The 12,451-nt window shown below is 40.1% G+C and overlaps 1 protein-coding gene across 2 annotated transcripts; it reads left to right on the top strand.

Annotated features, from left to right (window-relative positions):
* The first annotated feature begins 5,393 nt into the window (after positions 1-5,393).
* Positions 5,394-11,239, top strand: galr2b (galanin receptor 2b). Of its 2 annotated transcripts, none has more exons than XM_027003170.2 (4): positions 5,394-5,556; positions 7,543-7,603; positions 8,110-8,489; positions 9,694-11,239. In XM_027003170.2, exons 3-4 carry the CDS (start codon positions 8,116-8,118, stop codon positions 10,454-10,456), a joined length of 1,137 nt encoding a protein of 378 aa, XP_026858971.1. In that variant the 5' UTR covers positions 5,394-5,556; positions 7,543-7,603; positions 8,110-8,115; the 3' UTR covers positions 10,457-11,239. The 2 variants fall into 2 exon arrangements, with proteins under 2 accessions (XP_026858971.1, XP_026858886.1); XM_027003085.2 differs by having other exon boundaries at positions 8,093-8,489.
* The last annotated feature ends 1,212 nt before the right edge of the window (positions 11,240-12,451 follow it).

Genomic DNA, 12,451 nt, shown 5'->3' with positions numbered 1-12,451 from the left:
GTTCTGGCCCATTACCAAAACAGCCCAATGCAGAACATAACCTTTATTCCCAGACCTCACGCACACTCAGCCAAATGCCATAGATTCAAGAGCTATTGAAAATAATGTCAAGTTCTGAAGTGAAGTGAGGTTACCTAGTATAGTTCAAGGCTTCCTCTGTACTCAAACTTAATTCCACTGCATTCCAATATATTCTGTCTATTGAAATAGGAATATGAATGAAAATATGAACGCCTTCATTGTATTGTACTTGTACAACAAGACTGAGTGTGCGGTGACAACAAGGAACTAAATAAAACATATAAAATTTAAAAATATAAAATAGAACAGATATAACAGGACAGGTAGGTATATGACAATAAGTAAAGCACTGTGCATATCTAGTGTTCACATGGGTCTCAACCTTGGATGTCCTGGAGGTAAAACTGAGCATAGATTGTAGTATGTGTATGCAGTTGGAATTTTACAGTGGTAGTGTGGACATTGTACAATGGTATGTGACAGTGCGGTTAGTGACCAGTTTTGTGTAAGTCTTTAGCAGCAGTGCAATGTATAATATGTAATTTAAGTGTAACCATGTCAGTACACTGTAGTTAAGGTAACATCTTCACAGGATTAATGTTTACATATACTTGTAACTCATAATCTATCAGCAGATGGGTTCAGGAGGGTTATTGTTCTAAACTGGAAACTGTTCCTCAGTCTGACAGTGCAGATGTTGGTGGTCCTATAGCATCATCCAGAGGGCAAGAGAGTGAAAAGAGGGTGGCAGGGGTGTATGGTAGTTATGATGGTGGTGATGTCTTTACAGAGACAGTAGGAGCTCTAGATTGGTTTGAGAGGTGGCTGCTTGGTTCCAATGTCTGGTGATGACCCACTGCAGAGCTTGTCTCTCTGCAACAATACAGCTGATGTACCATGACGAGTTGCAGTACATAAGCATGCTGTCAATACTACAGTGGTAGAAAGTGACACACAAATTACTGAGGTTTACTTTCTTTGTCATCTCAGAAAGCAGAGCTGTTGTCGTGCCTGCTGAGGCTTTGGCACTCCAAAAGACTCTGATGGGTGGATAACCAGGAACTTGAGGTTTTCTACCATGCCTCCATAACTGAAGTTAATGATAAGCTCGTTGGTCTTAAAAGATGTACTACTGCCTGAGTACCTCCTCACCAGACGTTGAACCTCCTCTCTGTAAGCAGACTCTTCGTTATCTGAAACCAACCCTATCACTATGGTGTTGTACACATACTTAATGATGGAATTTATATTGTGGACAGAACTCAGTCATGGATGAAAAGGAAGTACAAGCAGGAGCTCTGTACACAGCCCTGAGGAGCAACACTGTACAGTGTTAGAGTGGAGGAGTGATGTTTTCCCTGGTTGACTGTATTAGAGTGAGGATGGTCAGTCAGGAAGTCCATGATGCAAGATCAGAGATATTGGATGAGGCACAGGTCCTGGAGCTTGGAGACCAGTTTGTTGGGGATTATTGTACTGAATGCTGTGTTGTAGTTAATGAACGAAATCAATCACATGTGTTTGGGTATTGTAGGTGGGTTAGAGAGGTGTAAAGGGCAGTTGAGATTGCATCTTCTGTGGATCTGGTGGCAGAGTATGCAAACTGTTGGAGATAAAAGGTGGCTGGGATGATGTTTTTATTTGTCTGTACCATTCTCTCAAAGCACTGCATGACTGTCAAGGTTAGTGCAACCAGACAGCTCTTAGCAGATGATCTCTTTGAAACTGGAACAATGGTAGAATTCTTAAAGCATTTGGAGACAACAGCCTGTGACAGAGACATGTTCAAAATGCAGGTGAATAGCTACCAGTTGAACAGAACAGCCTTTCACTACTCCTCCAGGAATTCTGGCTGGATCTGCTGCTTTTCTGGAGCTCACACTGCAGAACACCACTCATGTCATGTGTCTGTGGTGTACATGGACGGTCAGATTCTGGGCTGTGTTCTGGTTCTTGTTTCCTTGTGAGTCTTGTCAAAGTTGGCAAAGAATTTGTGGAGCTCCTCAGATAGTGAAGTATCACTGCATTGTGGTGAGTTGTATAGTTGCTGTTGTGAAAGTTAATAAGGTACTGGATGTCTTGCCATCTATGCTGCAGGTTGTATTTGTGAAATGGTCCTTGAGCTTCTGCCTGTGAACCATTTTCACATGTTTTATGCCTTTTTTCAGGTTGCTCCTGGCAATAGTGTTGCCAGAGCTGTAGGCTCTATCTCATACTTTCAGTAGATTCTGGACCCCATTGTTCATCCAGGCCTTTTGCTTAGAGAATATCTAAACATGTGTGTTTACAGTCACATTTTAAATACAATAGTTAATGTATGCAAGCACGGAGATTGTGTATCCCTCATTGCCTGCATTTCCTCCATGTGTGCCTTGTTGCAAGACAGAAGCCTCTCTTTGTAATGATTCTATGAGCAAGGGAAGTGATACCATTTTTGTACCACATAATGTTTAGACTGCTTGGTCACCATCACAAAATTGGATTGGAGTATTTCCTGATTTAGCTATACATAGTTTTACACATGGCTTTTTCAAACATAGCATTACAAGAATTTTGAAGCATAGGTTTTCATGTGTGTATCATACTCTATCTCAGACGGTCATCTAGCCAAAGCCCCTTGTTCATTCTACTCATAATGAGACACTGTGCCTATGACCTTTAAGATGAGGGAAACCATGATACCTGTAAATTAGTTGGAAATCTATGTTTAGTGTTGCTTAGAATGTTTAATGTTGTTTAGAATATTTATTTGTGCATATTTATTTGATTTCCTCTCCAACTTATTTTCCTTTTTAACATTTTAGGGTGGCTCACCCTCATCCTGTTTGTCTTTTTAGTCATCTTCACCCTCTCCCCAACCATCTCTAGTCTTTTCTGTTCTGTTCTGTGCTGAATAAACAGTGTGTTTATGTAGCATTAAAAAATAGCATTTTCTGGTTTTTCTTCCACACCAATGCTGCAATATTTTGCTACATTTATTGCAGCATGAGTGGTCCTCAAAGCTTTTAAAAGAAACCTCTTATTATTTAGCACTGTAGAAATCTATCAAAAATTCAAATGGGTGCCTGTTTATTAGGGCATGAAATGGGTGACACTTGTTGCTGGTCAACCAGGATTTTGACTATGAATACAAATCATCTTATGGTTAGTGAAGTATGCAAAAACACAAACAAGTTGCCCCACATGCTGTCATTTGTGTTTCCATGACAACTAGCAGGCATATATTTTTCCTTTCAGTTTCCTTTCTCTGAAGACGGTATTCTAATACCATTTGGATTAAATGGTTTAACAGTACAATAAAAACATGAATAATGCGTGCTAAATATCACAGATTAAAAACTAAACTCATGGTTCACAAAAAATTCACAGACCTCTTTGAGGTGGTGTTGTATCTCTAGGTGGAGGTTGTTGGGTTGTTTGGGAGAGTATATCTTGATAGACAGAGTGTAGGGAGCCTTTTAGATAAATTGTATGCCACTCATACTCAAAACCCTTCTATGCTGCTATCTTTAAAGCTCTCTCAAAACAACTGCCTTACACATCCAAATAGTCCACTCTATTGAAGCACCCCAGGAGAGCCCTTTAAAACCTTTATTTCTTATCCATCTGACTTTGAATGTCTGAGGTGATACATGTTTACATCTATCCTGCTATATTCAGTCATATCTGAAAACAAGGGACATGGCATCCAGTATTCATGCAAATACAGTTACCATCATCACAGCAGAGAAGATTGAGTCATGGCTTGTGGACATTTAAATGCAACCTCTCGTCTGAGTCACAACTCCTCTTACTTATCGACTCCAAGGGCTAAAGCTTGCTTCTTGTAGCAGAGAGAGAGAGGACTGAAGATGAGGGAAGCATATCAAACAGCTGGACCCTCAGGTTTCTGAAATATATATACTGTACATATAAGACAAGCAGTGGAGAGACAGTGTTAAACTACCATCAGTTTCACCCTCAATCCTGTGTAGTAAAAACCAACAATAAGAGCAGAGATTTCATTCTATATTCACTCCACAGACTTTGCAATGCCGGAAGGAATCTATTTTCCATTGTCCCCTTCATCAAAGTGCTAACTTCCCATGGTGACCAAGACCACCTCTTCAGAGCCCCTCAGTCAAGACCAGAGATGCAGCCAATAATTAGGGGGCATGGCTAATAGCAGTAGATAGTGAACTGTGCAATCACACAGCAGACAATGTGATACATTGTGGTGTGATTTGAAGTCTCTGTGTTATTAGGGATAACTCACAAGAGGAACAGGGATCTGCTTTACTCACTCACTGACGTTGGCTGCTGCAAGAAGACAACCATATGTGGCTATCCACAGAATAACCAGATCTTCTTACCAGCTTAAAAACAATGCACTGAGAACATGACCTCATTGTGAAGAATTGGAGAAATTACTTCTATTGTACTAATAATGGATGAACAAAAGTGTGGGCTGGAATGAATCACAGGGAATTTCACAGCCTTTTACACTGTTCCATGTACTGTCTGACAACACTGTTTATGCAGCATCAAAGTCAGCCTCAAGAGCTTTGAGGATGTTATTGCCTTTGATTTTCACACACTGTATTCTCACATTCAGGTGTTGTGGTCATTTGACGTGTCCTCAAAGCTTAGCAGAATATGACAAACCATCTCAGATGGGTTAGAAGTAAACACAGATTGTATAAAAATTAACCTATTCAAGTTAAACTTCCACACAACATCTGTGATGTGTAGCCATTTCAGTAAATTAATGTTCAATAAATCTTTCAATTGGACATAGTGTCATAAACATGACACTTTATCTCACTTATCCTGGCTAAATAGGTAACTAAGAAGCTAATCACTAATGAAAACTTGCATTTGTTTGTTCAGAATCCAAGCTGTTATATAGGGTATCTATTATTCCTTATTTTAGGTCTAAAAATCTGAAATGGTATTGTGGTATTTTCACAACATAGAACACCTATGTTTCATTCTTCAGGAGATGTATTTGATATCTTCATGTCCCTTGTGTGTTAGTGTATGACTGTCTCTGTGTGTGTATGTGTGTGTGTGTGTGTGTGTGTGTGTGTGTGTGTGTGTGCGTGTGTGCGTGTGTGCGTGTGTGTGTGTGTGTACGTGTGTGTGTGTGTGTGTGTGTGTGTGCGTGTGTGTGTGTGTGTGTGCATGTGTGTGTAGGCAAGTGGGTGGGAGCAATCACACTCCACCTTTATTCTGTCTCTTCCTTCCTTCTGCAGTGATGTGTGAACATTGAGCAGAGTGTGGAGGAGGAGCTTCTATATGAGATGGATAGAGAGAGAGACAGAGGGGGAGAGTGGGGGAGAGAGATAGAGAGAGAGAGAGGAGAAGAGAAGCAGGCAGGAGATGCACGGAGAACACACCAAGAGAGGCAGAACAGCTATAAGAAAGAGGAGGAGAGGCTGCTGAAGTATTAACTAAAAGCAGAATTTTTTGCCTTTTTAGAGTTGAATATAGGGTATTTGGCATAAATATGAATCAGACCAATGGATAATTAGTTATGGTGCATCCACTGACTGAGTAAGTAATGGCTCCAGATAAAAAATTCACTCACTCTGATTGTGATGCATGCACACTAGAACATCTTTTTGGACATTCCCAGTCATCTCAAGCATAAAATGAGATCTCTGTGCTGAAACGCTTTTGCTGCTGTGCCCTTTGTTCTAAATTTTAATGTCTTATTCCAAAAATGCTAGGCATATCTAGAATGTTTTGTTAACCATCACCACCTTCTTCTAACTGTCATTGTTTCAGTGTATGTGTGTATGTGTGTGTGTGGGGGGGGGGGGGGGTGTCTGTGTGTATTTGTGTGTGCGTGTATGTGCATGTGTGTATTTGTGTGTCTGCATGTATATTTATGTATCATTGCATCTTTTTACTGGAAACATCTGCTTAAAATGCCATATTAAGTTTTTCTAAAGCTATAGAGTTGATTGGTTCCAGAACAAAGCTGTTGACTATGAAAACATGAGTTTATTATTAGCAGATTAATTGAGAAATGTGTATGAAACTTTATTAGCTATATAGCCATTGCCCCCACACTGCCAAGTGTGCCAACAGATCCATTAGTTTGTCTCTGTGATTCATCAGGGGAATCAGATTGCCCTCTTGTGGACAGATTCCAGTTCATGTTGTGCTCTGTGGCAGGCAGATTTCAGTCTGTAAGGAGGTTTCAAATCTGACCCATGAGTGTGGTCTCAGGGTTTTTTTGGCAGATACTGCCAGAGAGAGAGAGAAGTGTGTGGGTTCCAGTGCAGATGGCTAAACAGAAGTCATACCCAGGGGAGAAGGGAGGTTAAAAGTCAAATCTGGAGCACCTCTGGGAATTTGAGCTGTCATTGTGCTTATTAGTGATGCCCTAATGCTGTATAAATACCCTAATGCTGAATGCTGGTTGTTAGCACATGTATTTGTTAAATGCTATAGTAAGGGCTTTGGATAAAATGAAATGTGAGCCAGTTTAATTTAAAATGACTAATGACTAGTTATGATCCATAACATTGTGTAAAGTCTGAGAAGACCACCTTCTTGTGTTAAAACTTTATAACAGCATTATTAGACATGAGCAGAGACTAAAATATTTCCATATCTCCAAGACGAGGTGTTGGAGGTTTGCCTAAGTAGCAGAAGGAGTAAAAACTGGCCATTATTGTGCCTGGGAGCTAGACACATGAACAAAGCATCTGCTCAGCAGTGAAGGGCAGAGTAGGATTCCTGCCTATTTCTCTCTCTCTCTCTATGTCCCTTTCTTTTTCTCCCTTTACTTAATCTGTATCTTCCATTCTCTCTCATTTCTCTACTTTCCTCTCCTTCCCCAACATTTCCCCTCCCTAAACACATATGATCAGGAATGTTCTGTGCTCTTGTGTGATGAGGAAACAAATGCCCTGTTGACTTCCTGCCTTCGAACGCTGCACCAGCATTCTTATACTGGTGCGTTCACTTCAGACGGAATACCAGACACGAAGCATACTGAGAAGAAATCTCTATATATGCTTTAGCATCCAGAACAAGCATAAATTGTATTTATGTTTGTCTTTATGTTTCTTTCTGAGTACAAAAGTCATTTGTCAGGTGTGATATACTGTATCTTAGAAGAAATTACAAAATTTCTTCTGCTATTTGAAGTCACTCCAAGCTTCTTGTTTTAAAACCGCAGCATGGTGCAAAGCCCTTCATTTATTAATCCTATTCCCTTTATGAAACCTTGAAAGTGCTTGTCTCCCATAACAAAATCTTGCCACAGTCATCTCCAGCATGTCAGACCAGGTTTGTCATATTTCCGCCATGAAAGATACTTGGTCACAGCCTGGTGTGGCTGATGTTTTCAACACTACCACTCCGCCATCTATTCTCAACGCGTATTTTACATTTCAGATATTACATGCTAATGCATGATGCTGGCAAAGTTATTTGAAAATATATAACAGTACTTTCATTGACCTACAACATATGAAAAGCTTGCTTTTGCTGGATAAGAAATAAAGGGGCTGTCTATTTTTACAGTTCAATCAATTTCTGAGGGTGAAGAAAACACCTGTTGAACGACACTTGCTCTAAAGCACTGGTAAAAGCGTCCATTCCTTCTCCTGATTTATTCTCAGTCTATAATATTGTTGTATTTTTTAATATATTTGATTCTGGATATAATAATCTCTTATATATAGGTTATGTGTATCTAAGCCTGTTGGATAATCCGTTACTTCAACAATGTCTGATATTTTTTCACAAATGTCTGATGTTTATTCAGAGACATATGATGTCAGATCAGCACTTGCTTTCTTGTTTCATCACTATACCCTAATTTCATTCTAATCAGAACATTGCTAAAAATCGACCATCACTGCTTTGTCAGAATAAATAGAGCTTGTCTGAATCCAGATGACTCTTACTATGATGAATACTGTAGACTGCTTAGACATTATATATATTATATTATATATTATATACATTATAAATACATAATGTATATATAAACTATACATTATATATACATTTTAAATGCAATTTATAATTAATGAATGAATGAAATAATAACTTCTTCTAACATTTCCAGGCTGCTTGTCTTCACAGTGTGCCATGTCTGAGCACGAGGACCTGAGCAAAGTGGTGGGCCACTGGAACACCTCAGAGAGTTACCAGCCAAATCTGGCCAGTGCCATTGTGTGCGTGGTGTTCTCTCTCATCTTCCTACTGGGCACAGTGGGCAACAGTCTGGTGCTGGCCGTGCTCCTGCGCAGTGGCCAGGTGGGGTACAACACCACCAACCTCTTCATCCTCAACCTCAGCGTGGCTGACTTCTTCTTCATCATCTTCTGCGTGCCCTTCCAGGCCACAATATACTCACTGGAGGGCTGGGTCTTTGGCTCCTTCATGTGCAAAGCGGTGCATTTTTTCATTAACCTCACCATGTATGCCAGCAGCTTCACCCTCGCTGCCGTCTCTGTTGACAGGTGTGTCAGACGCCGCCCACAAGCAACACTGCTCAACAAAATGGGATGTGTAGGAGAACTGTAGGCTCAGAGTGGATGGGATCATTCACGCTGGAAATGACAGCAATAAATGTAAACTAAGCTAACTAAGCTACTTGTTTTTCAATATCTGCTTTAAGTATATTTTCCAGCAGGCTCTTGTTCATTCAATAATTAACAAAATCACACTGATTTAAAGTAGTCCGACCTATAAGTGGATTTTTGTTTTCCCAGGGTTTACATAGGTAACAGCTTGGTTGCTATTCACATTTGTAGCTATTCATTAGCCATCAGTATCTTGGTATACCATGTTTAATGAATAGTTTCCCCAATATTGTGTGAGAAGACAAGATGGCATTTAATGAACCAGAAACCTGACCACTTTCTCAATATGATCTTGAAACTATAAATGCAATTATATCACCAGAGTCTTTGTCACAAAGATTATCTTCTTAATGAAACACCTTCTCACACCTGTGGTCAATTATTCCACCCAATAGACAGGAACTTAAAAAAAAAACAACTGCCACATCCACTCAACATCTGTACGTTACACTGGTATTTCAACTAAATGGTAATAATTTTTAGGTAAAGCTGTACATTTAGGAGGCGTCTGTTCTATTACAGTGGTTGAAATCCAGTTAAGGAGTCAGAATATCCAGAGAATATCCCAATGATCCTGAACCAGCTGCACAGGTTATCTTAGGGTGTAATGGAAATGAGAAACTTTTGTTTGGGAACAGCAGTGCTAATGCAATAGGAGATTGTGCAAAGCCCAGTGAAATGAGCTTGCCCTCAGACTGAAATAGCCAGCACCAATACCATCAATGTGCTCCCAGTGTTTACCTTCAGAGAAAGGGAAATTAATTTCACAATTCCCATGTGGTGAGGAGCTGGCCACAATGGAAGGCAAGAGTCCCTATTGGCAATTACCTTTCTGTAGGTAAACAGCAGGCATTCATTTCCCTTTATGAAAGGCTGTTACACCACTATATTACTATATTAATCTCATTGGGTTACAATTAACCTTGAAGGAAGCTTTTAAGATATTATCTAGCTTCTTTCCTCTTCTTGTCATATATTTGAAGAGCATTTAGTCAGTGTTAATATGAGGCACATAATGGGTATAAGAAATGTAAGTAATGTAATAATGTTGCATCTTTTTTGTGCATCTTCCACTTTGCAGGTATCTGGCAATTCGTTACCCACTGCGCTCCAGAGAATTACGGACACCCTGTAATGCTGTTGTTGCTATGGTAATCATTTGGGGTCTGTCGTTAGTTTTCGCAGGCCCTTACCTGAGCTATTATGACCTCATTGATTTCGAGAACAGCAATGTGTGTGTTCCAGGTTGGGAGGAACATGATCGTAAAGTGCTGGACACATGCACCTTTGTTTTTGGCTATGTTATCCCCGTGCTCATTGTTAGTCTGTCCTACACCCGCACCATCAAGTACCTATGGACAGCCGTGGACCCTCTCGATGGCATGTCTGAGTCTAAGCGGGCCAAGCGTAAAGTCACCAAGATGATCATTATCGTCACTGTGCTCTTCTGTATCTGCTGGCTGCCCTACCATGTGGTCATCCTGTGCTACCTCTATGGAGACTTCCCCTTCAACCAGACCACATATGCATTCCGGCTGCTCTCGCATTGCATGGCCTATGCCAACTCCTGCCTCAATCCCATTGTTTACGCGCTGGTGTCTAAACATTTCCGCAAGGGCTTCAAGAAGGTGTTCAGCTGCATCCTCAGCAAAAAGGGCCGTAACAAGGTCCACGTGGTGAATGCAGCCAACACCGTGCCAGGCTTCGAGGCTGGCTCCACTGAGGTCTCACAGATGAACGAGGAGAATGGGCGCCAGAATGAGCGTGAGATGGTCAACCGTCCACATGCTGAGCCGCAGGATGCCACCATGAACATCACAGTACCCTTTCAGAACCAGCCATGAGCAAACAGAGCACAGCCATTGGTGCTGTACAGAAAGCCTTACTGAACTGTGAAACCAAGGGCCCACAGCCTCTGGACATTACTGTGGTTTTGCATACAAAACTATAGACAATACATACTTCAGCTGCTTGGATAAAATGTAAAAAATTGACAGTATATTTTTTGTATGATTGTTTCCTCTTTTTGCTATTTATTCAGCCTTTCTTTATTTCACGTGTTTGTGCATATTGTTCGCATTCTTATGTTTTTGGTTGAAATGTTATTTCAAAGCTGCAAGTGATGCCATTGTAAAAACGTCAGCCTTCTGCGCATGTTACAATATGTAATGTTTCTGTAAAAAATAGATAATTCTATGAAAATCTTTAGCAAGTAATTTAAGTAGTGCACTTTGTCATAACTTTGTCAAAATTTTTATGTCATAAAAATTCTCTATTCACATATAAATAATGTTGATTGCCTTTCCTGTATGTTGCTTTTTAGTGAGACAATCGTGATTTCCTGTCATATTTTGATCTTTTCTCTGCTTTCCACTGTAATTGCCTTATGTATTTTATGTGACTAACTGCACTTGAGATTGCTAGGGTTGCGGCTCTTCAGTGTTTACATTGCAATCACATAAAAGCTCAGTTTATCACTTTCTTTAGAAAGACATATACCTTTGAACCTTCATATGGCTCTTGTAGTGAATGCCTTAGCTGTATGTCTTTCTCTCCCTTAGTGGTGGATCAACACAGATATTTAAGGTATTGATGTTGATGGAGTTCAATAAAATGGTGACTATGGATGAATGGCTCTGTGACCAGTTTAACATCTGAGCAGATGTACGGCTACATCACAGAAGACTCTCTTTATAAAAAAATTCTTTAAAATCTATGCCCAATCAGCAGCCTGCAAGTGTACTTGGACAGTGCTAAGATGGTGCAGCACAAGCCAAACTGTTCATTTTGCAAGCAGTGGTCCAAATGCCTCTCCTCCTAAACTGTGGAAGCGTTTACACTCTATACTGTTCCTAGAGTTTAGCAGGTCATTTTCAGATTTGTGGCTAGTCAACACTGAATCTGGAAGCCAGTTATATGAGTGTGACATGGATCAGTGTGTCTGTGAAACTGTTAATTGGTCACAAAATGATCTCTTCTCAGGCTTACTTGTGAAATCCACTACTTACTGCTGTCTGTTCTGCTTTGTCTGGATTGAAACATGATCTGCTGAGTATTCCCATATTACCACACTGATGATGGAAAGGCACGGTAGACAGTCTGCCATGAACAGACTTAGTCAGTGAATTATGGGAATCATGAACTCAGAAGTTAATTAGGAGCCAACACACATTAATCTAAATGAATTTTTTTTATTTTTCCAGGCAAATTATACATAAGAGGAATTTTTCATGGTGAGTGCCCATATGTATATCATGAAACATGCTAAATAAACTAAGCAAACACATGGGACCAACCAAAAAGTAAGCAAGTGAAAATAAATAAATGGTATAATTAAAATAAAATAAAGAGGACAATAGAAAGAGGACTAAAAGGGAATTTTAAATATGTACATATGTGCAGTGTCTGAAAAAACAGTACAGAATGATTCAGACAGTTTACAGTTTTGATATGGCCATATATACAGTGGTACAATAATACATTCTGGAACAATGAATACATTTTGTGCAGTGTGGTGTAGAATGTTAGTGCTATGGGTTGCAATGAAGGGGGTGCTCGATTCAGGTTAAAGGTGACTGTTGTGTTTAATGAAGGCTACAGCTTGGGGAAATCTAGCTGTATGTGTGTCTAGTTATGCTGGCTTTCATGGACAGCAGGAGGGGTTTGAAGAGGTGCTGTCCAGGGTCAGAGGGGTCAGCTGTAATCTTACCAGCATGCTTTAGGTACCTGCTTTTTTAACCTATATGTCCTGAAGTGTTGGCTGATTACATCCATTAATCCTCCCTGCTGTCCTGTGCAAGGAGTTCAACTTGCTCCTGTGAGGTGCAGGAGCTGAACCA

Source organism: Electrophorus electricus, chromosome 8 (assembly GCF_013358815.1).
Source record: "Electrophorus electricus isolate fEleEle1 chromosome 8, fEleEle1.pri, whole genome shotgun sequence".
NCBI lineage: Eukaryota > Metazoa > Chordata > Actinopteri > Gymnotiformes > Gymnotidae > Electrophorus > Electrophorus electricus.
Note: the sequence above shows the minus strand (reverse complement) of the source record. Positions and strands in the feature narration are given on the sequence as shown.